The sequence below is a fragment of the Zosterops lateralis genome, assembly GCF_965231275.1.
Source record: "Zosterops lateralis genome assembly, chromosome: 3".
NCBI lineage: Eukaryota > Metazoa > Chordata > Aves > Passeriformes > Zosteropidae > Zosterops > Zosterops lateralis.
In genome coordinates this window covers 88,655,491-88,681,564 of record NC_139764.1, presented here as the reverse complement: position 1 = coordinate 88,681,564, position 26,074 = coordinate 88,655,491, and the positions used below count along the sequence as shown (strand labels likewise).

Sequence of the window (26,074 nt, the reverse complement as noted above, 5' to 3'; positions counted from 1 at the left end):
TTGAGTGGAGAATGAAGTAATGTTTGTAATAAAAATTATTCATGAGGGACAACACAAGTGCTAAAACATTTAGGCACGTCTCTTCTTCCAAAAGGCAAAAGTTAGTGCCACTGAAGAGTGATGTGGATACCTAAGGGCTCCTGCAATATGCAAGTCATCTCGTTTACATCTACACACTAGCCCCAGTAGAATAAAAGAAATCAAAATGCTCAAGCAGAGTACATGCAGGGCACTTCCCAGAAAGATGCTAATTTGGGCAGTTTCCATCTCAGTCATATTGGAGAAAAGCACTGCAAGGTCTCAACAACGAAAGATCCACTTTAAATTTAGGATGAGAGTAAAATGAAAACTCACTGTCACCCAATGCTGCAAATAAGTATTTCTACATTAAAGTATATGCACTACATTTCAACATACCTTAAATTTATCAAGTCTGTCAAGTCTCCAACTATGAAAATTTCTGCTGAGTCATTAAAAACAGTAGCTTATAGTGACATACTTTAAATACAAATGGCCTATATTAATTGTACAGTGTGTTACAGTGTAACATAAAATAGTACAAATTGTCATACATAATAAAGAGTTACTTTTCAGTATGCTGTACGAAGTCAAACAAGGCAAAAAAGATGTTTCAGACACCATGGTTTTGTTTGTTTTTCATGAAAAATGAATAAAACCCCATGAAATTTGCAGGCAGACAATGAAATGCAAAAGCTTCCATACTAAAAACAATTGTCAAAATTCTTCATGCATACACTCTACCCTAAGTTGTGAGGTGGCCTCATGATGTTCAGTCATTTTATCCCAAGTACCTTACTTATTAAAGTGCTAAGACAGATAGGACTTGACTCCATTTATACATACAGTGATTAAATGCTCTTGTTAAAAAATAGAGGCCTTTATCCAAGAGAAAATACAGGAAACATTACGGTGAAGAACACATGGTTTTGCTGCAATAGCAGATGGAGTGTCCTCCTTCTTCCCAGCAAGAGGAGATCTCTAATAGCTTGTCAAAGAAACTATGGTACTCAGTAGAAAGTCTAATACAGTAAACATAAAATACAAAGTTCAGAGATCTTTAGTGTTTGTGCTTAACTTGCCACTCACTTCTCTCCCTGCATACAGTGGGAATAAGTTTTCATACTCATTGACTTAGAAACAAAGTCAAACAAGCTTCCTACATGAATTCACATAGTGAAAAGTCCTTCCTTCAAAAATATACAGGATCACTCAATTTTCATTCTTATACACCATTCATAAAACTATTAAAACTCTGATTTTTTTAAGCAGCATATTTTGCATTTGTCACTGGCAGACTTGTAGAAATCTTAAAAAGTTAAAATTATATCATATCATACAAAAACATGTAAACAAAATGAATAGTTTTTAAAAGGCATGCATGCTCTTGAAGAGGATTATAAAGTGTTCATTTTTTTCTAAATAAAAGATATCTTGCTTAGCATTTTTAAAAGCACCTTAGTGATTTAGGAGCCTTAGCCCAAATAACCTTGAAGTTAGATTTGGGCTCCTAAACATCTAAATCAGTTCTGTAAAATTACCAAAGCACTTTGAAATTTTTTTGCCATATCTCTCATCTTGCAGAATTAGATTTCCTTAACTTTAACGCTGAGACAACATTCAAGAATGTCTCCCTAATATAATCAGCTGCAATTTTTTGGATCCCTGTAACTTAGTTTATGGTATCTATGAAAAAATTTCACATAAGATAAATACTGTGTAACACCACTTTGAAAATTCCTTTTTCGTATGACAACACAGGATACAACAATCAAATTTGAACAAGAATATGATTATGTGTTCCTTCTGAATAGCTATTAGTGTTACTTGTTCAACCTGTTAGGACTGAGAAAAACAAACTTACAAAACATCTGTAGCATAGCATTAGGTAAAAAGGAGCATTTTTGGCACCATACATTTTAAAATCTAAGCTTTTAGGCCCAAAGTATAGCAGGTTAAACATACACAGTTGGCAGCTTGGAAAGCCTCATCTGAAATGCAACATTTTTAAAGGACAGTCGGAAGATTCTATTTGATGATCATTACCTGATCTCCAAGTAACGCAGACATTGGAACCAAGCCTAGATATTCATCTCAAATGTTTCCATATATACCTTAGCACACATATATATAATGGATCTTGCACCCACAGGACTGCCAGAATCCATATTAATATGGTCAGGCATAAAATGAAGTAGTGTTTTTTTGCTCTCCATTTATCTTGGTAGTGTTCTGACTAACCAATTCTAATATTTTCTTTGAAATTTAATTGCAAGGTTGCTACATTACCTTGGGCCACAGAGTTACAGACCGTACCTATACGTCTAAGGATTATCCTTACATTAAATGTGCTTTGCAATTCAGCAATACCTAGTTCATAGCTCTGTAAGTAATTCCTTGAAAAAGGAAAAGCTCACCTAATCTGTACAAAGTGCACGAGGCAGCCACGGTTCTGTGTGTCGCCACCAGGCGTCTCAGGCCACACAACAAATCCATGGGACCAGCCAGTTCATCTAAATCAATCCACCCTCTGTCAAGGAGGCACAAGATTTGCTAAAGCACCGGTAAAAATACCTCTACAGCTGGCTTTATTCTGTATTCAATTGCACAACTTCATCCAATTCTCTGAGTTGCCTAATTTCTTCCAAAAGTGGTCTAAGGTATACTGCAGTTGCTAAAAGGACTTCTGTTTTTCTTGGTCCTCTGTTTGTTGGGTTTAAGGTTGATGACGTCTCCACCATTAAGAGTGCTAGAATTTTGGTTGGAGTGACTTCCACCAGCTGTATTAAAAACACCTACAGAATTCAGACAAGAGAAGTATTTATATTTGTTTACTGCTTGCAGCATAATACACAAACACTTCAGACACAACACCTGCTAAGGCACAGCAGAGCACCTCAAATGTATACACTAGTTTTTAAATCTATTTTGGGTCAATTTTGCAGCTAAATTGGAAGTAGAGGTGGTTGCAATTACTAGCCAGGCAGTATTTAAAGCTGGTATGCATCTGTGTAATTAAAGGGCATCATATGCACTCATCTGTGTATGCATGTGTATGTTACTAGCTACACAAAGTTGTGGTTAGCTGAGTAACATAATGTAAGAAAAACATGATGACTTAAAATTCAGGAACTTTGTTGATATAAAGGTACGTAAAAGGCCTGAATAAAAAGGGAGTACTTTAAGGAAAATAAATTACCTGACTCGGAAATTCTTTAAAGAAGAACTACAGAAGTTCAGTGTTTTCTTGTAGAAGGCAACTTACCTTCTGATTACATGCCAGATTCTTTCCCCATGAGTCTTGTAAGTCCACACAGAGATGAGCAATGTTATGTAATGCTAATTACATTAAATAACCCAACAAGCATCCTTCTCAAATCCTTGCATGATCTTGTTTAAATAAATTTAGTAAAAGGGCACTTGCCAAGCATTAGCTAGAAACATTTGTACATCAGTTTGACCATCTTGTAACTTTAAAGAGTCACAAAGTTATTTTACAGAAAGAGATGATATCCTAAGATAGACCCTGATTCACCTTGTATTAATTCCACAAGGAAACAGATTAGACCATAAGCTTTGATTGCACAAAATACTGTTTCTAGGGTTTTTTAAATTATTGTATACATACCAATCTTGTTACTGCTTGTGTGTACTAGTTCTGAATCTTCTGCTGTTTGTTGCTTGAGCTTTTGGAGGTATTTATCAGCCAAATACTTAAAAACTGAAAAGTTAAAAAGAAAAATGGTACATCACAGAATGCTTAAAAATCATCATCATATCATTGTATCAAAATTCTGCATGATGACAAAAGTGCACTTCACACCCCAGGTTTAGCACCTGGTGAGTGATTCCGGGCAAGTCTGTGTGCCTGGGCAGAATCCAGGTCTGCCCAGCTCTTACAGTTTGCAGTACTGAAGTCTGGCACAGAAATATCTCAATACTCTTATTAAAAAAACTTGCACAGACAGATTGCCAAATATTTCAATTAATGCAACTTGGAACTTTTTACAGTTATGTAGGAATTTAATATATATATATTTTGCAAGAAGCCTTAGAAAAATAGTAGCCATGTAAAGTAATTCTATTAATAAAACTTGGCAACAACTTTTTTTCTAATTAACTAATGCTACCCTCATTTCTATTGGTGTATAAAAAGCTGACCTAGGAATCGGAAACAATCTAAAACTAAAGCAGAATTTTCAAAATCTAGATGTATTATGATTATTTACATTTGTAATTCAACTCCTTTAAAGATGACACAAAAGTGGTTTATATTTTCTCTTGCAGATTTTTTCCATGGTGAATGATGTTAATAGAGAAAAAAAAGGGAGTTTACTAATTATCTTGGCTAATTAAACAAGAATATATCATTAGAGAGTATAGTTCATGATTATTCAAACCCAGCCCACAAAAGACAGACTCAAAATTTTAGGACTACTCTTATGAAATTAAGTACATTAAAGGTGGTACTTAGGAACAAATCAAATATCACCAGTAGACAAAACACTGGAAGAGATGCAATCTTTTAACGTACTTCATTTAAATATGACTGAAGTACAAAATAATCGTTTCTATCATTTATTAATATTAACAATTACAAAATAATCTGTTCAACAATTTGTATGTTTGCAATAATTGAACTTCTATGTGTATTTGTTTTAAAAGCTGGCGTTTACTGACAGTCATTAGGACTGAGGAGCCTTAACACAATTGTAAAATATTACGGTTGTAAGATGTGCACAAAAAAATGGCCTAACCCACTGATATCAGGTCATTCTAGCTGTGTTTAAGGTGTGGACAATAAAGAGGCCAGGATGTGTAGCGGAGCGGCAGCAGGACCACAGCACCTCCTACCTTCGCTCACGTTCAGGTCTTCCTTCACCGACGCTCGGTAGAACCTCACTTTCAGCTTCTTCGCCAGCGCTTCCGCCTCGTCGCTGCACAACACAAGACAGCTTTGTAAATCCCTATTTGGGTCATTTGTTAGCGTTTATTCTCATAAACAAAATGCTTCGTTGTAAGTTAAACGTGGCAAAGTAGGTTGAGAAATTCTAGACAGCCCAAAAATACCTAATGCTTAATTTCTTTACAATATCTGCACTATAAAAAGGTTTTTTACATGCAGGTTCTTTATGACTCAAAGGAATTCTTTCCAGGATTTACTGACTTCAGGAAATAAAACTTCCCAAGGGTTCGAAGAAGGGTGTTGATGAAAGCAAAAGGAAGGAGGCTATAATTAACAGCACTATAACTGCAAACTCTGAACAACAAAAATTAATCCTTAGGTATATCTTAATGAAGCAGTATGCTATGCAATCAGATGAGAACACAGATGAAATCAAGAATTACTTTTTTCTGTGAAGTGAAAAAAACCTTATGGTAAAGAAACTTATGAATACTTCTCTAAGGAAAATCACATAGTCAGAAAGATTATGTTACTGAGGCAGACAGTGTATTCTGAGAACCAAACCTAAGTGACATACCATGAATAAAGGAGGAGTTCAAATGCAATTTTGCTTTTCCTTTGAAAAATCCTCAGAATTCTTTGCAGAAGAAGTAGAAGCTGATTTATGCCATCAATGATAGCAAACAGACAACAAAGAAAGCCAGTGCAGGAAACAACAAAAAAGAAGAAATAATTTAAATCTCTCAGGAAGATGATAGAAATTAAAGAAATGGAGAATGATCAACTTGATCATGCACTATTTTCTACATGAAATGCTGTGGTAAATAAAAGCATTTGTTAAGCTGATTTTATTACAAGAATGAAGTTGGTCACATACACAAGGGCAGAATGAACTGACAATAAAATCTGTAAAGAAAAATACAGCAAGGAAGATTCAGCATCATGCAGTTTGAGAATATTACCACATATGTATTTCTATAAAGTTATAATGTTGCAATAAAAATTAATATTAAAAAACAAATTCAAGAAAGCAAAGAATATTAGCAAGCATTCACTAGCCAAACAGCCAATGTGCCTTCAGTGGTGTACAGCATGGTTTAAAAGTAACTGAATTTTAACAGGAGAGAAATTTTATAGTTTTTGATTTTCTGAGTTAAAAAAACAAAGTGTGACTCATATTATGCCAGAACCAAACTTCTCATGCCATTCCTCTATTACTTTTAGCTTCAGGATGCAGCATGAAACAAACAGACAGCTCCTAGAGCTTTGCAGCACATCTGCCCAAGTATCTACACTCATGCAGCAACACCTGCCCCGTGTGCTCCTAGGGCACATCTGGATGCAGGACACAGGTGGGACAACCTAAGATACTCTAAGTCTTCACCAGAAACTCCCACAGACTTCTTTTCTTAAAACTTGTGTATACAGGGGGCACCTATTGATCTTTAAAAGCAGTACAATAGAACTCCTACTTCTTTATGCAAGAGTCATCAAGAAGATCAATCTTATTCTGCACAAGAACTGTAGGAATGTCTCCAACTTCAGTCACAACTTTTTCCTTCCAGGTAGGGATTGCTTTGAAGGACTCTCTGTCAGTTGTAGAAAACACAAGAACACAAGCCTGGGCTCCTAGAAATACACAAATAAATTACAAATACAAAACCACACAAATTAGCCAATAAACAATAGAAAAATAAATTGTAATGTATTTTAAATATGAGGGATTTTTCAAGTTTTTCCTATGAACATGCACTTTTACCACCAGCTTGTGTCAAACCACTGGTCATAGATTCCCTAGATGAAAATTCATTGCCATATTACTTCCATCATTACAGCCACCTTCATGATGAGCATGGGTCTGTTACCTTTAAAGCTAATTCCAGCATATTGATTGTATACAGGGGAAAGGAACAGGAGGAGATTTGGAAAGGCTAGAAAAAGGGAAGGAGGGAAGGTTTGTTTATTGCTGTTTTACAGACAGATTAATGGAGGCCAGAAGGCAATTTTTTTCCCTGAGTGCAGCATCTCTAAAGGACATTTCACATTATTCTTTGTGGTACAGTAATTTGGATTCTGAAAAGCAGAAAACTTTAAAAAGTTTTCAGATGAAGTTGTGATTATTTCAAGTAAATTGTCAGTAGCTTTTTGGGGAAAATAAGTGTGTTTCCAATTAATACTACCAGATAGTCTAAAAATTCTATCAGAGCATTACAATAAATTATACAAAAGCTTTTGTTACGGCTTTGTAAATAAACAACAGTTAAACTCCATGCATACTGAGACGGTACTTCCACAGCTGAAATATTACTGTGTGGTCTTTTGACTGTCCAGTAGCCCTTTGTTATTCTTCAGAAACTGCTTTTCTTTCCACACTTCATTATTTATATGCCTTCAATATACTAATTATTTAGTAACAGAGTATGAAAGGAATAGATAGCCAGTGTTTCTGAGACTCTAGTATAATTTTGTGGTGAACACCCCAAATTAATATCATATAGCATGAAAAATTTTTGATCAGTATGAATTTTATCTCAGAGTTTTACCAAGTATCCCCAGTTCCTGTATTCTGTTTATCTTTGTATCTCTCTGACACAAAGCACACAAGTTCTCTTACTTACTAAGTTTGCTTTTATTTAGCTTTTTAAAAGCCAAGTGCAGAGTCTACCTTGAGAAAGATTTCCTATGTTCTTTAACATTCTTCCACATGCATATCAAGACTCTTCTGGTATGGTTTTGTACAAAACAATAAGAACTGCCCTAAAAACTTGAACTGAAGCTCTACCAGTAAAAAAGCAGCAATGCAGCCTTCCATAATTTGCCCTATTACTTGTGTTGTAAAACTGTTTTTCCTACTGTCCACACTGTACTCCAAAGTATGCAGTTATTCTGATGCAATTCCTGTGACATAGGTGCAAAATCCATTATTCTTTCCAAAGCAGGTTAGTTTGTGTTTGCCCATTATCTCACAAAGTAGCTTAATGGAGATGAGAGTATTTTTTAAAATACTCCCACCACCTGTAAACATCACTTTGTTCAGTTTTAAGACCAAGAAATCCTTTGTGAAGTTTCCAGACTATGACACCTGCACTTCATCTTTCTCTTCTCCCATTCCTTTTGAGTGCTACCACAGGTAACAATAAGTTTAGAGGGAAAAGCTCCAGCACATGGTAGGTAAAGAGAATTTGTTTCAAAAGGGAACTATATGACAGGCTTTAATAAAGAATCAAACTGAAATATTTTTGAGAACCTTGAATATTTTTACACCAAACAACAATAAAACAAAGTGTCATCAACAATGACAAATTCTATACACTCGTGTCATGGTGCATTTCCAAACATCTGCCGAAGTTTTCGATCCCTGGATTTTAAGTATCAGACTTAACTAACCAAATAACTGTGTAAGATGCTTATTTAAGAAGAGAAGAAAAAAGTAGTTTTCCTCTCAGGTTGAATGCAAAACAGTATCAACTATCAGTATGGTGCAGAAGTTAGTACAGCAACAGAGTTCAACAGAAGATACTGCAGGGCAGAGATTTTAATATGCAAATTCTTTTCATCTTCAAGAAATCTGCTAAATACTCTGTATTTTTATTGAAAACATAAACAATTTAAGAAATTATAATATCCATCTAAGAGTTCTAAAGAGGAAAATAAAAAGACAAACACTAGAATTTAGCCATGTAACCACCTTTTTAATGCAGGCACTGACAATATTCAGGAGTCAGTAACATTACTATCTCAGTCATCCACTGCTAATGGAATCATATGCCACTTCTGTCATACAACAGATTATGTACAACAACAGGCACCAGCAGCAAAGGCTCAGGATAGTGTCAAACAGGAGCATAACAGCTCAGGATGTTCTCAATGAATATTTTATATTAAAGTTCTTTTGTAATAAGCTGTTCTATAGAGCTACTTTAAAGTACTGAAGAAAATGACATTGTGTGCAATTACTGCAATGATAATTTCTCTATATTTTAAAATGTTCCAACTGCCTGCAGAATCACTGACATAATATTTATATCTAGAGCAATTCAGAAAAAAATTTAGAGACTAGTGTTACTTAATTCAAGTAAAGCATGAGCTTAACAGCTGAACTGGTCTCAAAGCTGAGTTCAGCAGACTGTCCTATCCCCATAGACTCCACAACCACTTTTTTTCCTTTCATAATAGTACAAAGCCTTTGCAATAGAAAAAGTCTAAGGAAACTCCTTGCCATGAGGGGACTCTCACAGGGCTTTTATATCTGACCCTACTCATTTCACTCAGTACTTTGCCTCAGCTTTTCCAGGCTCCGATAGAAATTCCAGGCTATAAAACTGATGGTGACTTGTTCAATCTCACACTGAGATCAAAATTCGGTATTATCATCCAGAAATTCTTGTTTACTGCTGATGTTCTAACTTCTGTGGATCCTGGCTGTCTTTAATAGGCTCAGCAGGATTAAATGTCTCCTTAACAGTATCTAAAAGAACTGTACTAGGGCAGTATTGCAGGCCTTCCATTATCATATTTGCTACAGACAAAAGGGATTAACAAATGCAGACTAAAGCAATCCTATGAAGGCTTGAAGAATGAACTATTTTGCAACAAAATGAAGATCCTGACAATTTGACTAATCACCAACTGAGTGACACACTAACAAGCAAGATGTCTGTTTTCCATCAAAAACCTAACAAGGATCTTCAAGAGATACCAGTGGTAGCAGAAGGGAGAGGATACACGCATGAAGAAATTATCAAATACTGCCTTGAGAAACATTTGACTTCAGTCACACAGAAACTGGTGAGAAGATGCATGGTATAATACAAAAAAAGAAATTATTAAATACATACAGTGGTTCCTTAAACTCTGAATTTAGGCTGCTGGACTCCATGCACTGTGTGATCATGGGCATGCAACTACACTGGCTGCATACATTTGCCTGCACATAGAAAACCACACGACAAATCCACTGTCAGCTCCAATTCTCTTTCTCTGCAAAGCTGAATGAATTTGGTCCCTGGACAGGAAACACTCAGAGACAGGCTCTGAAGTATTCATGTGTGAGCAATGAAGAACTGATAATACACAGTGTCTCAAGGGAGTACATAAGTGCAATAATAGTGGGACTATGACCTGTGGTAGAAGCAAACCTTAAATTAACAGCCAGCATTTATCTTACCTATCTTAGAGGTGTCCTCCCCTTATCAGCAATAAAATCCTGGCGTTTCCAAAGTAAGCTTCACTTTTTGCTTCTACAATAGTGTGACTGCTGAGGCTAGAACAAAATTGTATTCCAGGCTCTTCTGATTTCCCTTGTCCGTCATGAGTCAAAGTCTAGTGCAGAGCAGTCCCTGAATCTGACACCTTGAACTATTTTATTTATTATATACCCATCATGCTGCTACAATGTGTACAGGCTGACTGTGCTCCACTTCACAGCAAAGAACTTCTGTACAAAGAACTCCGAGGCAGAGATCTAACAGCACTATGCAGGGCATGAGTTATGACCAAGATATTCATGCAATTTTTTTTTTTTTAAACCACCAGGTTGCTTGTGCTAAGTGAGGCCAGTAGGTGTACTTCTGAGTTGTTCTCAACACTCTATATTTTAGCCTATCAGTGCCAGTAATTAGGAGAAAATGTCTTTGGCTTTAAACAACCGGGGAGAGCAAAGCAGACAAGAAGACCAAGGGCCAGGACAGTAAAAAGGAAGCTTCAAGAGAATCAACTACTACCATCTAAAATTCATATGCTCAACTTGTCAGCGATAAATTACTTATAGCCACATAACAAAAGATCTTTTTCTGAGAAAATTGTAATCATCAATCACAGGCAACAAGTATTACCAAAAGACCCCACCTATTAGCAAATTGATTATGAAACATAAAAAGATCATAAGACTATAGCACCCTGAAACAGCTTGGCACAACCATTATTTTATCTCTAAATGAGGTAAATTTATACCATAGCAGTATATTTTCCCCCCCACCTCAAGTAATTAGTTTGCAAGAACGGGACAACAGAATTTTTGCTAAGTCATTTTCAACTCTCCCATTAAAAAAACCAAAGAGAAATATTTACAGAACCATTGTTAAATTATAAGCAAAGAAAGCTTAAGTATGCAATTTCTAACTGGTTAAATAGATAAGCTGCCTTTATACAAATAATACAGTTTATTTTATGAAGTAAATACACTTTTCTTACTGGTCTTGTTTTAATGTATTCCAGGCAGACTGACTGGCAAAAGAACTGCTATGCCCTATAAACTGTCCTTTTAGGATGACTGCTGGATTTTCCCCCTCCTTGAATTAATTACTATGTGCCTCATCCACAGTTTTTGGAATATTTACCAATGTGTGTCTCATAGAAACAATTAAATACTTTTAGAGGGAAAATAAACATTTGCATCTTATTGACTGAATGTCTACATTCCATCCATTTTCCCTGCAGATACTTGGTTCATTTCATTCAATGTTTTCTAAGGGCACTACTGCACAAAGCAGACACAATTAAGACAAGGAACTTGCACAAAGAGAAAAAATATTTAAGAATTGAAAAAGCTGAACTAAACATGCTTCACACACACAAAATAACTGAAATTTTTAAGACAAAGATACAAAAATATTTTGGAGACGTGCAGACCAAGAAAACCCAACAACTACCAAACAACAAACATGGTATTTTCACCTCTATAGTAGGCCTTAGTTATTGCATCAAATTCCTCTTGACCTGCAGTGTCCCATAACATTAGCCTGACATCTTCACCATTAACTCTGAAATAAACAAGACAGTTTTGTGATCAATACAGTAACAGGAACAAATCAAAACAATTGTCAAGGAAATACTTCTGTTTCTACACTATAAGAATAATCCAAATCAAATTTAACTGGATTTAAACATAATGTAACATTATTAACACCTTTATAACATACAATGGCAATAGTCCCTCAACTACAATTATATGCTCTTTACAGACAATCTGTATTACATTCTCCTCTTCCTTTCCTCTTCTTCCTCTACATTTCCCTCTACAATGAAAAATAAGACAGACATCAGAACAAAACTGAGGTGCCTGAAGAATTGTGCTTTTTGTCTTTTTAATCAGCTTGCTGAATTTATAGAATTTTCTCACTTCTCATTATCATAAGATTTTCCACTTTACCAAACACAATTGGATATCATCTGCTTATACTGCATAAAGACTCTAACTATTTTTTTCACAGTCACTTTTTCTATATTGGCTAATAAATTTGTGTAATTATTTTCTCATAAGCAGTTTCACTTCTTCACAAGAAATCACAAAAAGAAATTTAAAAATAATCAACAGGTGGTAGAATACAAAGCAAACTTGTCAAACAGCTTGGTATAGCAGAGATTCCAGATTTTATTTATAATTTTAAATTTTGGATGGAGAATAAAGGATATAACTTTAGCCCACAGTGCAAGAGAGAAAACAACTCCCTTTAGTGTGTTTCAGAAACAGTAGGGCTTGTTTTCCAAGTCTTCGTAAATTTCAGGATTACAACAGAAAAAAGAAATAGAGAGAGAGGTAAAAATCAATAGTATGTCATCTCTTTAATACATACTGGATCTGTCTTTCCAGGAAATCTACACCAATAGTTTTCTTGTAGTCTTTTGTAAAAATCCCCTTGCAATATCGCTGAATCATACTGGACTTCCCAACAGCTCCATTTCCTACTACTACCACCTTGATGGCCACCTCCATATCTTCTTCCAACATCTTTGCGTCTCAGGTGACTCTCTGGTTTATTCAGGAAACTACTGATTCTGTCAACAAAGTAAATAGCTATTATGGTCATAAAAATGCTGTGAATAGAAAGCAAGAGGCAAGACTATCACACAGATTAGGGTGCATACAGATAGTACAACTTATTTCTGTCTCTGTCACAGATTGCTTAAGTGATCTCAGGCAAGTTATTTAACTAGCTTTGGTTTGAAACCTAATTCAAAATTAGTCAAAATTGGAAGCAGAGAAGATTTTATTTGGCTTATTGCAAAGATATTTCACTGATGTTTTAGTGGCTTTTTTTCTTAGTGAGGAAGAAATGGAGGCACTGAACTACAAAATCACAGAATCGTTAATGTTGGAAAAGACCTCAAAGATCAGCAAGTCCCATCATTAACCCAATGCTGCCAAGTGTTAAACCATGTCTCTAAATACCTCCTCCATCTTTTAAATACCTCCAGGGATGGTGATACTGGCCCACTGCCCCATGCAGCCTGTTACAATGCCTTTCAGTGAAGAATTTTTTCTAATATCCAACCTAAAACTCCCCTGGGAAACCTTGAGCCCATTTCCTCTTGTCCTATCGCTTGTTACTTTCAGATGAGACCAACCCCCACCTTGCTACAACCTCCTTTCAGGCAGTTGCAGAAAGCAGTAACATTTCCCCTGAGCCTCCTTTTCTCCATGCTAAATGACCCAGCTCCCTCAGCCATGTTTCATAGGACTTGTGTTCTAGACCCTCCACCTCACTGCCCTTGTCCAGACTCGCTCCAGCCCCTCAATGTCTTTCTTGCAATGAGGGGCCCAGAACTGCACACAGGATTTGAGGTGTGGCCTCACCTCAGTGCTGAGTACAGGAGCCAATCCCTGCCCTGCTCCTGTTGGCCACACTATTGCTGATACAGGCCAGGATGTCACTGGCCTTCCTGGCCACCTGGGCTTACTGCTGGCTCATGTCCAGCTGCTGTTGACCAGCACTCTCAGGTCCTTTCCCCCTGGGCCCCATTCCAGCAACTCTGTCCCCAGCCCGTAGCTCTGCATGGGGTTGTTGTCACCCAAGTGTAGGAGCTGGCACTTGGTCTTGTTTCATCTCACACAATTGGCCTTGGACCATCAACCCAACCTGTCCAGATGCCTCTGCAGGGCCTTCCTACTTTTCAGCAGACCAATATTCCCAGCCAACTTGGTGTCACCTCCAAACTGAGGGCGCTATCGCTTTGTCAAGATCATTGGTAAAGTTATTAAACAGGACTGGCACAAACACTAAGCTCTGGGGAACACTACTAGCACTCAGCTGCCAGATGGATTTTAATCTAATCACCACCACTCTCTGGACCTCCCTCCCTCAAATGCATGCCTCCCCCAAACTCTTCTCTAGGGAGCCTGGTTTTATCCCTTTTCCCCTTCACATCTTGTCTAAAACTCCTTCAGTGAGTCCTACTAACTCTTGTAAAAGTAGTTTCCTCCTTCGAAAGAGCTGCACCCCATCTATTGCCGGCAGGCATGGTTGTTGCGGAGACTGACCCACCACCAAAAAACCAGATTCTGCCTGTAACACCAGGCTCTTCCCCTTTCTACTTATTTCATTCCCTGTGACTAGAAGGCCAGAAGAGAACACTGCTTGTGTTCCTGGTCCATTAACCAGTCATTTCAAGGCTCTGAAGTCACTCTTGACCACCATCGGATTTGCTACAACTTTATCACTGCCCACCTGATAAAATCTAAGTTTCCCCCACCTTTCGCTGTGCCGGGATCTCATCACAGTAACATTTTGCAGCTGCAGAGTGCAAATTTCCTCCTAATAATCAGATCACCCTCCTTTGGAAGGGAGGAGAAAACACTCCCTCTCTGAAGGCTGTGCCCATCACCACAGTGACACCCGGGCCGGCAGAGCGCGGCCCCCCGACCCTCCGCTCGGCCCGCCCGGACGGATGATGTTCCTTCATCAGCCCACCCCCGGCGCCCCAGGCTCGGCCAGCCCCGTCAGCACCGGGAAGCCGGATGGCCCTTTTGGGCGAGGACAGAGGCCGCCACCCGCGGGTCTCTGCGCAGGGATCCATCCTACCGACCCCTCCCGGCCCTGCCCTGCCCAGGACCGCACCGAGGGCGGGGGTGCGGCCACCGCGGCCCCTCCCGCAGCCCGGAGAGCCCCGGCCCCGCTCCCGCCCGCGGCCCCGCTCACCAACCCTCACGGAGAGAGCGGGCACGGCGCTGGAGGGGCGCAGGGGAGAGCAGACGGAGGGAAGGCGAGAGGAAAGCGCTGGCGGGGCCGGCCCAACCCGGACGCACATCCCGCTCCCCGGCCGGAAGCGCCGTCAGCCCCGGGGGCGCCGCTCGGGAGGGCCCCGCCCCGCCCCCGCCGGACCCCGCGCCGGGCGGATCCCAGAGCCGCTCCGGGGCGGGAGGGATGGGGGCACTGTGCGCCCCAGCCGGGCCTCAGGACACGGAGGAGTTGCTTTTGAGGGGTTTCGTCTGCGTTCCTGAGGAAAGATCCGGAAAAGCCTCATCTTTCTTTGCCCACGGGGTGACTTCATCTCTGGTCCATTCCCTCTACGTCGGCATTCCTCACCTCATCCTTCATGGAAAACAAAACCGTGTGATCAGCCAAGGGCTTTCCTTAGGCTGCCATGGAAGGCAGCTGCCTCCCTCTGTGTAGCACCTTTTTGTAGCCAAGATGTGCCCATCACCCTGGTGCGTGCTCTGCCAGACTATACAATGAACAGGATACATTTGGGCATAACTATAGATGCCGTAGTCGTAAAATCTGAAGATTCAACCTTTATTAACCCCTTATTTTGTTTTTTTGGTTGTTTGGTTTTCTCAGTTAAACTGCCAGATGATGTCTGCTGCCTTAAATCCCCTTTTCCCCTCTCCATACTGCAGGGCACATCTCTGGCTGGGGCGGCTGCTCTTAGTGCCCCCCGCCCTCCTGCACTCAAAGATGGCCAGGTAACACTCAGATATTACAGGTGTTGGTTGATGAAATCTGCCTTCCACAACAGAGAGCTCTCTGTGCCTGTCCTGTGCTTCCCAAGGCAACAGCTTTGTTCTGGAGTCAATTAGTTATGCCTGTCCCTAAATAAATACTTTTTTGAGTAGAACGTTGCACAGTTACATCACAAAGGAATAATAATATGCATGGTTTTTGTTTTGAAATATATATATGTTCATTTTGTTAATGCTGACACTGGCTCATAGTCTCAAAATCTGACTGATGCCAGGGCTTCTCTGTTCAAAGATTGAATTGGAGAGCCCTCACATTAAGAGAAATTTGTTACCTACCTAATACCAAAGTAATACATTGGATGTGTGCCTTATAATACTTCCCTGTTTTCATCATGGGAGACGTTGGGGGTGTGGCTGGGATTCATCTCACCTAACGCCTCCATGGTAAACGCTTGTGTGATATGGTTCACCTTCAGATGGGTGTCAGGTATCCCAGGTGGACTGCTCCTTCCATTCCCTCTGTTGACTGGAAAAGGGAGCCTGTGGCCCCAGCTGTACAAGGTTGGGAAAAACATAGCCTGTCTTAAGTTTCCTAATTAGATTAGCAATGGCTCAAAGTAATTTTCATTTTTATTTTTTTGTTGTTGAAATTCTATATATTGGGTAATGCTTTTGAGAAGTGTAAGGCCAGAACATGTACTATGACCTGCCTGTCATGTTGGCAATGGTCAGGTACTTCTTTGTAAAACCCCAACAATTCAGTGAGGCTAAACCATTCCAGCATGTCTTATGGGTGTATTGAGAGCAATCCAGGAAACTATTCTTACTATGTCCCACAAAAGAAAAAGAAGAATGAAAGAATTGATACATTCATGAATGTCAAGGCTTTAGCTTGTATATTATTTGATGACTTGTGATGAGATCAGATGTGACTTGTTTTGCAACTAAAACTTTTTACCTCTTTTAAATTTGTCTAAATTAACATTCCAGTCACTGGATCTTACTACATCTTTTCACAGAGAGTGATTGGCACCTCTTCTTGTATATCTTTTCCATTTGCAGGTAGCAGTATGCACATCATCTGTGAAATTTCTCTTCAACGAAGTTAATATGCCAAACCCTGTAAAACACCTACCACAACATTAAATTTTCAGCTTCTAGATCCCTTTCTGTGACACAGTTTTGAACACTGAAGTATTTTGATGTTGTAAACAGAGGCACCAAATTAGCAAGCAAATCTCAGTGTTATAGTATTAGATACAGAGGTGAAACAGCTTTCTCCTTTACAGACTCTCAAAAGATCATGCTAATCCCTCTTGCCAGAGTGTTTTATCAAGGTCGTCTATTCAGGCAGTTTTCTGTACATTCTCCTGTGATTACTTCCAAGGCATTTTTAACATGAGGATGTAGCCTGTATTTTTTTTTCCCGGATGTACCATGGTGCAGTTAGCCACAATGAAATTATTTTGTTTGACAAACAAGGCAAATCAATGGACTGTACAAGAAAGTATTCCAACCTTTAATAAAATCATCTGTTAACAGCAGGCTTTATATGAGTATCAAATATGTCTGATTAATCAATAGAAATGTTAAATATTCTCTCACAGAGAGTCCTTGGGAGTCCCATTGCTGGTGAAGGTAGTTGATGAGAACTGTCTTAATGATGATAAGAAGGCTTAGACAGTAATTTTTTTCTTATTAATAATTAATTTCTATATTAACTTTTTTTGGGATATATAGGCCCTTCTGAAGTACTGTGGAGAACACAATACTTGCTATGGTCAAGCAAACTATTGGCTTATTTTTACTTTATTTTCAAGGAATATTGTTGAACATTACATCTGAATTTCCAGAGTCTGAAGTCAATAGAACTAAGTTTCAAGTTCATGGTGTTACATTTAGATGTCAGAGTTCACCTAGAACAATATAAGAGAGGCTGTATGAGTTTTAGATATACTGTGGACTTACAGATTGCCTGGAAGTCAGTGGAACTGAAGAATCCAAGTAACCTGGAAAATTTCACCTGTATATGTACTTACATGCACACACACACTTTTATATATATATAATGTGTGTGTGTGTTGGGGATAAGATCAAATGCAAAGAAAAATCTAAATGTAAAAAAGTAAATATACTGGCAATGGGAAGCCCACTGATGCAGTGTTACAGTGCTGAGCTCTGCAGTGTTATAATTGAGTGAGATCCCTTAAGAAATCTTTGACCAGGGGTATGAGCAAAAGTCATATTTAATATTAAGTGACAAAACACAACAAATTCATTGGTAACATTCACTCTCCTACTTACTGGATAGTTAAGGCACAACAAGGGAAAACAAGCAACAGCAAAACCAAACAAAATCCAGGCATTCAAAACAGAAATTAACCAAGAACTACCTAGTGGGGTGTGTGTGTTTGCATATGCTTTTTTGTGTTTAGGTGCGTGACGAAACACAGTGAGGCCAAGGATAAAAATGAATACAGCCTAAAATTTAACAGCACTCAAACTTAACAGTACTTTAACTTAACTTACACCTTAAGCCTAAGGATTTGACATTGGAAAACCACTTAGTTATACGTAACTTAATTTATAACTTAACCTTAACAAATTAACAGAGGAATAACACTTAACAGCATTTAACCTAACTTATAACTTCAAAATTATACTTAGCAACTCAGCAGAACAACACTTATGGTTAACAACTTAGCAAAAGAACAACACTTAGCAGCATTTAAGTAAGTTTATAACTATAATTTAACCTCAGGGGCTTAACTTACTTAGATACCCAAGGTACTTAAACATCTAAAGAAGCACCATTTCTCTCAGATTTGCTATAGCATGTGCACAAGGGCATGCACACAGACAGGAAGAGTCAGTGCAAGCTAGGTACCTGTGAAAAATTCCCCTTGGAGATCAATTAAATACTCACTTTGGGTGCCTCTGCATCTCTTGATGGAGAAGGATTGGGCCTTGAGGAGTGAGCATATTGGCCCAGGACACATCATTGTTCAGTGATCCTCCAAGTGTAGCAAACCTGAGGGTTTGCTGGCTCTCAGAGGCATTTCCCCCAGAGGGAGATTGCTGCTTGCAGCACCTGGAGAGCTCAAAGAGTCTCACTTTGGACACTGTTTACAGGGTGGCAAGAGAGTGGGCTTCAGTCATAACCACGTTTCATCCAGCCACAGCTTGGGTCGGCACTTTCTTTTAAAGCGTGAGAAAAGGAATGTTATGCCATTTGGGCAAGAAAAATCTTTTCCAAGGCTGATCAAAAGGAAAACAGGAGCTCATTAGACAACAGCAGTTCCTGAGAGTAAGGCAGTGTTTCTGATAAGCAGGGGAAGAGCTGAGCCCAGGTGCTGTTTTCAAGGCCAAGGCCTGAGAATTTCTCCAATCACAGTGCAGCCTGGAATGTAGGAGGAGGAAATGCACCACCACATGCAGGTGGTGTTTCTTTCTCTCCTTGTGTATCCCTTTGCCACACAATCTCCCTTTTTTAAAATTTCATTACAGATAAACAGTCACCTTCTGATTGGTCCCCAGGGCCTCTGTTAATTTTGTAACACTCAAAACCTGTCTCAAGCATTCCCTGCATGTGATTGTTTTCAATCACAGTAAGACACACTCAAATGGTGGATTTTTCCACCAAGATTGCTTTTTCACAGCATCCTCAGCAAACACACGAATTATCAGGGCCTTTAGGGCTAATCTCTTGTTCTGATTTTGGGTAGGATGCCATGTGTTTGGCACCATTGCCACAGTGTTCATATGTTGACTTAAAAGTGGTATAGAAGTGTGGTTTTTTACTTCTGTGTATTTAGTGAATAAATTTTTTTACAGCATTTCTGAGAAGTCTTAAGCAGATAAAATAGAAATAAGGAAAGTGACAATCTTATGAAATCAAAAATTCCAATTAACTATTTCTTTAAAATTGTGTGTCTAGTTGGGGGGGTGGGGGAGAAGGAAATAGCAGCAGTCATTACTGTTCAACAGGAGATCTAAGAATATCAGAGGAAAAGACAAACACTTTCAGTGCTTTAGTCTTGAGAACTTGTTATGAAAATACATACAATTCATTAAAACAAAGTTACTCAGGCTGTGAAGTTTTTCTTGCTGTTAAGTGTCATCTGTAAACATTGTTCAGACTTTGTGCAGAACTGTATTTTAATCCTTATGTGAAATTAGAAGAAAATTCTTCTAATGAAGTTCTTGTGAAGTGTGAGATCTTCCTAATGTTAAGCCAGTGCCATTCAGGATGTGGAATCACCAGAACACAGTAAAGCAATAGTTGAGATTGGACTCGGAGGCAATTATGGGGTTTGCAAAGATAGTAATTTGATTATTTTGTTCATAGATACACTACCCTTCAACATTTAGTTTCCCTCACATTTTTCAAGTCCTCTTTGGAGTCATTGAAGGCTTTATAGGAAATAAATGAATTGAGAAATATCTTGTGTGACTTTATTTTGTGGTCCAATCTTAACAGTCAGTAAGATGCATTTACCAGTGTAATAGCAGTTGAAACTTACAGTGGCAGGAATCAGAAAAAGAAAACATATGCATATACCTGTAGCTAAGCAGGTAATATATTTGCCTGGTTGCCATATTTGTATTACTTGAGAATTTTTTCAGGCATTAGAGTAATTCATAATTGTCACATTAGTAAAAATAGTAGAATAAGTTTTGTGTACAATGAGTCATGTCCAAACTATTGTTGAAGTAAGTTAATGTCTTATGTAGGACTGATATAACCTTATTTTAAACATACTCTGTTAGATAGAAGGTATAAATTTACCGTATTGAGTGGTCAACATCTCTGTATCCTTATTTTTGGAAGCATTAGTTCTCCGCCTTAAAAGTCTTGCATTCTTGATGGCTGTCTTTGCAGACACTTGCTGATGGGAAGCAGTTTAAATGTGGAACACCACATCATGGGCATTTATCCCAGACACTTTTGTAAGTATATTTACAAAAGCTAACAGAATCTGTTCTATGAAAATGAAACCTTTCTTACTTACCTCTTTACACAAACATCAATAAAACTGTTTAAGTTTAAATGAAGATGGCAGAAAAAGATGCTCTCTAAGAGTGAAGCTGATATTTTGCATTAGAGCAATCAGAAAACTCTCAGGCCTAATTGTCAAGAAAACCATCACAAGGATAATAGATGAATTTGCTTCAAAATCTATAGAATTTTCCTTTCATCCTCACAGAATTAAAGTGAATAAATCTGCTGCAAACAAAACCTTGTATTTGATTAAAGTACAGGCAAGTAAGTGCCAATGTTTTTACCTTACTGAGTAAAAACAATGTTAAAATAAATTCTTGATATTTTATATAAGGCTACAGTTCCTTCGCTCCTTCCTTCCTCCTTTCTTTTCTTTTCTTTTCCTTCCCTCCCTCTTTCACTTGTGGCTGCCAGTATAAAAGTCCTTTCTGGGCTCTGCCTCAGCACTTTCTAGTGAAGATCTAATTTTCTCTGAAATTCCTTTAAAACTATTCATTAGAACACTGGGATCTGGAGCTGGAGTGTGTTAATTCCTGTGAGGGCAACAACTCTCCGTCACAATTAAACAGTTCTTCCCCCAGGCTGTGTGGCCTGACCAAAGCAGACCTCATACAGTCTTACTTCTGAGCCTCTCCTGTGGGGTGAGCATGAAGTGGCCTCACTGGATTGTGTTGTCTTGTTGGAGCTACTGGAGCTGGAACTCAAAATGCCACAGAGGGGACTTGGTGATACTTTGCTTGGAAAACTGAAGTGTGGATTTGTTTGGGAAGCAGAGTAGAGGGAGAAGAGCCAGAGAACACACCTTGGCTGCATGGAGTTTAGTCAAATGCTTTGCCAGATAGCTGAGGTTTGTATTTACTAAGCCTCCAATTAATAAAGGTAAACATATTTGGGATTAAAAGTGCAGACTGTAACAAATGACAAAATGCAAAAGTATGCAAAGTTGTTAATTGTACTATAAAAATAACACAACTTGTTTTCTGAGATTTTACTTAGCATTTTAATCAAGAATGGCTAAAATTTTCATATTCCCTGTGAAGAAGTCAAATATTAATAGAAAACTAATAATTTAGTATTAGAGTAATAAATATACAGTCCTGAGAGTAGTGATGAGTCTTTCCATGCCTACATAGTCATTTCTATTGTTATCAATATATGATGTACTATACCTTAAAATTCAATAGGCTTGTTTTAAATAACTTCTTAAAAGAGTAGCACTTATGAGTTATTTGATTAAAGAAGTTGATTTGTACATCCCAGTAGCTGCTTACTCCATAATGGTTTTTTACATTTGCCTTCTAGTAACTGTAGATTTCTTTGGAATTTTTGTGTTTGTTTTTATACAACATGATGAACTTGGAGGGAAATTTATGTATATTGAAGTAGATGTATATGTTTAATAATAAATAGATTTTCATAAGGAAATAATTTGCTGTGGGAAAGAATTAATTAAGACATCATTTGGTTGAACTTTCTCTTTGCCCAAGTAATCTGAATCATGTTTTTACCAATATACCAGGAGGAGGCACAGGAGGAATAAAAGATACAAGTTAAATCAGTCACAAGAGGAATGTGAACTAGATTTCAGTTTTCCAAATTATAACTCAAAGCACTGGGCAAGTAAGCATTAAGAACTGCCAAGATGCTGCCTCATGCTTTGTGTGAGGTTGGAAGGTCACCAGATGATGACTGCTGGGGCACATGGTGTGCACTGTTCTTGTTTTACTGTCCTTGGGGGCAGACAGCTCATATAACATGATGACAAGAGTGGACTGTGGTGTGAGAATTTAACTCCTCACCCTTTTCACCCTTGCACTATGTAAGTTTTTAGGACATTTTCTGTTTCTTTATCACCTGATTGCCTTTTGCCTTCTGACTGTATCACCATATTCTGTATAAGGTGCCATGCCCATCACTGCCCCTTGGCTTCTAATTTGCCCTGGCTATGCTGACCATGAAGCTGGCAAAGTTATAGCTATGCAGGGTGGGTTGAGGACCATCAACATCCTATAGAGGTGGGTGGATGGGTAGAGTTTGGCATCACAGGCCCCATTTTTGAAATAAATTTACAGTCCTCCAAGGACACATATCACCTCAGAAGTGAAAGAAAATATATATGCAGATAGGTAATTAGAATACAAGGTCTATGCTATTACGTGTCATTATCTTTTTTGGTCTACTCCCTTCTTGGTAGTGCATATTCAAAAAAACCCTCATAAACATGTTAAGAGAGCTAGATGTACTGAGAGTTCAGGCCCTGTCCAGCTGCCATATGACTGGAATCCAAGGTTTCCCTGGTCCAGGGTGGAGTGCTCAAAAATTTGACCTTAATATGAAAGACCTCTAAAGGCAGTTGATTTTTTTAATCCTGCATAAACCATGACACTTTAAAATAGGAATTAGGTTTGGTGCCTAAAGCCATGAAAATAGACCCATACAAGAGAAAATGTTTTAGGTACACATCTTTCCTTGTCATTTGGGCTTGCCTGGTTCAACCATCACACTGTGATAGCTGCTGCCCATCTGGACTGGGGACTGTTGCTCTCAGTGTAGCTCTGGATAATTTAATAAATAAGATTAGGCTAACACTAAAGTTTGTTTGTGACCTTGATCTTAGATAAGTTAGGACAGAAAAAGATGAAAGATGGAGGCCCAAGAGAAACCTTGCAGCACACTCAGCCCCATGCAGCTGCTTACTCACACCCTAGCACTGAGATGGAGGAGAGAATCAGAAGAGTAAAAGTGAAAAACATCATTAATTGAGATAGACAGTTTAACGGGAAGGCAAAAGCCACACACCTAAGCAAAGCAAAACAGAAAAGGAATTTATTGATCACTTTCCATGTTCAGCCATCCTCAGGAAAGCATATATGACTTGGGAAGACAGATGCCATAACCCTGAATGTGCCCCCTTCTTCCTTCTTCCCCTCCTTCTTCTTGCTCAGCAACAGCAAAAACATCCTTGTGTTATCAACTCTGTGTTCAGCAGAAATCCAGAACACAACCCTGTATTACCTACTGTGAAAAAATCTATCCCAGCCAAAACCAGGACAGCACATTATTGTAAACCCCAGGAGAGCTCACCAGGCATTTTCCAAAATGCTTGTTGGGGTCTGCTATATAACTTGAAATTTCAAAGGAAAATAGACACTGATAAAATTGATGCCAGCTAAAATGTCCCTGAAAACAGGAGGAAATTACTGCATAGCTGTCCTCTGCAAGGCACAGCAACCAGGCAGAGCACTGCAGCTTGCCTTGCACAAGAGGGGTGTCTATAGCTCCTGTCAGCAGAGTGATTGACTTTCCCTGCCAGTGGCTCTGTTGAAATTGATACAGCTCAGACTTCACTTCTGAGCTGCACTGTGAATGTCTGAACTCCTGCTAAATAAGCAGACCATGGCTTCAGACGTAGCAGTAACTAATATGTGGAAACCCACCAATGACAGACTTCTAAAAATAGTTTGGGCTGAAAAAATTAATCTTGCTCAGATATAAGTTGTGTTATAAATTGTATTTAGCCAAGCATATGGTTATTTTGGTAGATTAGAGATAAGATTTCTTTATTTTGAAAATGTGAAGGTTTGTACATGAGGCTATTATCAGATCCAAATTCCAAGTCTATTCCTCTTAACAGTACTGTTCATTTGGGGATACAATGTACTTCCTAACTGTTTCTAAGTCCACAGGAACACAGAGTCTTCTGTCAGAAAGTGAAAAGAACCTGTTCTTTGAGCCCAAGTTCTATTCTGAGACCCACCCTATCATACTCAGCCCTTTCTTCTGACACAGCAACCATTACAAAAGGTGTCTGTCCTATAGGGCCCAGCAATAAAATAAAAGGCTTGTATTTGTTCCCCTCTCCATTCCATACACTCTCACTCCCAGAATGTCCTGAGACTTGATTTTCTTAAGGATTATTTTTCAAGCTTTCCTCTTCATAGAAAAGCTAATGAAACTCATTGATTCCTAGTGGAAGCTGAGCAGGGACCCAGCACTGACACATATTTCTCCAAGTGTGGCCCCATCAGTGCTGAGCAGAGGGTAAAGATTACTGCCCCTACCTACAGCAGCATTCCTGCATCCTAGCTCAGGATAACAGTTGTCATCTTTGTGGCATGGACTCGTTGGCTCATGATGAACCTCACATCCACCAGGACACTGAGGTCATTTTAGCCAAAGGTGCTTCCCAGCTGGGTGGCTCCAGCAAGTACAGATGCTTCTTTTTACAGAATCACAGAATGATTTGTGTTGGAAAGGACCTATAAGGATCCCTTATAAGGGAATGGCTCATACAGGTAGTGAACCCACAACCTTGGTGTTATTAGCACCATGCTCTCACCAACGGAGCTAATCATAAGGGTCTGGTGCCTGGGGTTGTTCTTCCCCTGGTAGAGGACTTTGCAATTCTCTTTTTTGAACTTCATGAGGTTCCTGCAATAGGAAACATTGAAATAAATTAAATTTCTTATAAATAAGAAACAATTTAGATAATGAAATATCACAGACAAAGGCAGACAAAGTCTGTCTTCCTAGAACAGAGCATCTATGCCTAAGTCATTCCTGATAGACATTTGTCTTCATTTTAATAAGCTCCAGTAATGAAAACTTGGCAATTTCTTCCAGAAAATTCTTAACCCTGAGAAGGTTTTTCCTGATGTTTACCCTGGAATTTTCCTTGCAGTTATCATTGCTTTTCCTTCATGATGGTTATTGAAAATCCTCAGGCACCACTCTCCCCTACCAGTCTTCCCTTTACTAAGATAAACAGCCCCACTTTATTATATATTTTTGATTTTGGACCTTTGATTGTACTTGTTGTTACACTCTCCAGTTTTCGTGTATCCCTCTTAAATGTGATGACCAGTTGCAAAACCACATTTACAGCCTCCCTCACTTGTGGTCTGGGCTTTTGGTGATGATGGCTCCTACTGAAATTCCACACTCCAACCCCTCCCCTTTGCAAAAGAAACTGAAATACCTTGGCCTGAAGAGCCATGCTAAAGGCTCATTGTGCTTACCACATTTAACTTTAAACCTATCAATACAAAAGACAGAGACCTGGGCTTTGATTTGGAGTAGAAAATTTCAAGTTTTCTTCCTCTATCTGAAATAATATGTCTCAGCTGTGGTGGTGCATCCCTCCTCCTCCCCAGGCTGCTCTGCCACCTTAGGAATTTTTGTTAGGCCTCCGTCTTGATTAATGACTTTTGAGCAGTTAAGCTCTCCTTGAGCCTATCAGAAACACTGTCTGTTCCCAGGATGTCTGTTGCCTTAGAAACTTCTGGTTTTTAACAGATAGCCTTGGAACATTATTTTGTCTGAATCATAGCCTAAGTGGAACAATATTATTGTTACTGAGGAAAGTTCAGTAATTACCATCTTGGATAGTTTGCATCCAGGATGGAGATTGACAGATGATTACAGGCAGACCTTTGGTCACCCTATAAACTGTAGTCCTGAGTGAGGC

At 38.7% G+C, this 26,074-nt stretch overlaps 1 protein-coding gene across 2 annotated transcripts; it reads right to left on the bottom strand.

Moving 5' to 3' along the window:
* Positions 1 to 2,589: 2,589 nt before the first annotated feature.
* RAB23 (RAB23, member RAS oncogene family) lies at positions 2,590 to 14,958 on the bottom strand. Of its 2 annotated transcripts, none has more exons than XM_083857736.1 (7): positions 14,846 to 14,958; positions 12,499 to 12,700; positions 11,600 to 11,685; positions 6,397 to 6,553; positions 4,873 to 4,955; positions 3,647 to 3,739; positions 2,590 to 2,813 (listed from the first exon to the last, which is right to left on the bottom strand). In XM_083857736.1, the coding sequence occupies exons 2-7, from the start codon at positions 12,651 to 12,653 to the stop codon at positions 2,674 to 2,676; spliced, it is 714 nt and encodes a 237-aa protein (XP_083713862.1). In that variant the 5' UTR covers positions 12,654 to 12,700; positions 14,846 to 14,958; the 3' UTR covers positions 2,590 to 2,673. The 2 variants fall into 2 exon arrangements, with proteins under 2 accessions (XP_083713862.1, XP_083713863.1); XM_083857737.1 differs by having other exon boundaries at positions 14,842 to 14,955.
* Positions 14,959 to 26,074: the final 11,116 nt, after the last annotated feature.

Bases quoted from the DNA above. Each gene is read 5' to 3' on its own strand.
- RAB23 (XM_083857736.1), bottom strand. From the start codon at position 12,653: ATGTTGGAAGAAGATATGGAGGTGGCCATCAAGGTGGTAGTAGTAGGA. The intron at 11,686-12,498 runs GTATGTATTAAA...TGTTTATTTCAG, and splicing joins TTCCTGGAAAGACAGATCCA to AGTTAATGGTGAAGATGTCA. The intron at 3,740-4,872 runs GTAGGAGGTGCT...TTAACTTTTCAG, and splicing joins AGACCTGAACGTGAGCGAAG to TTTTTAAGTATTTGGCTGAT.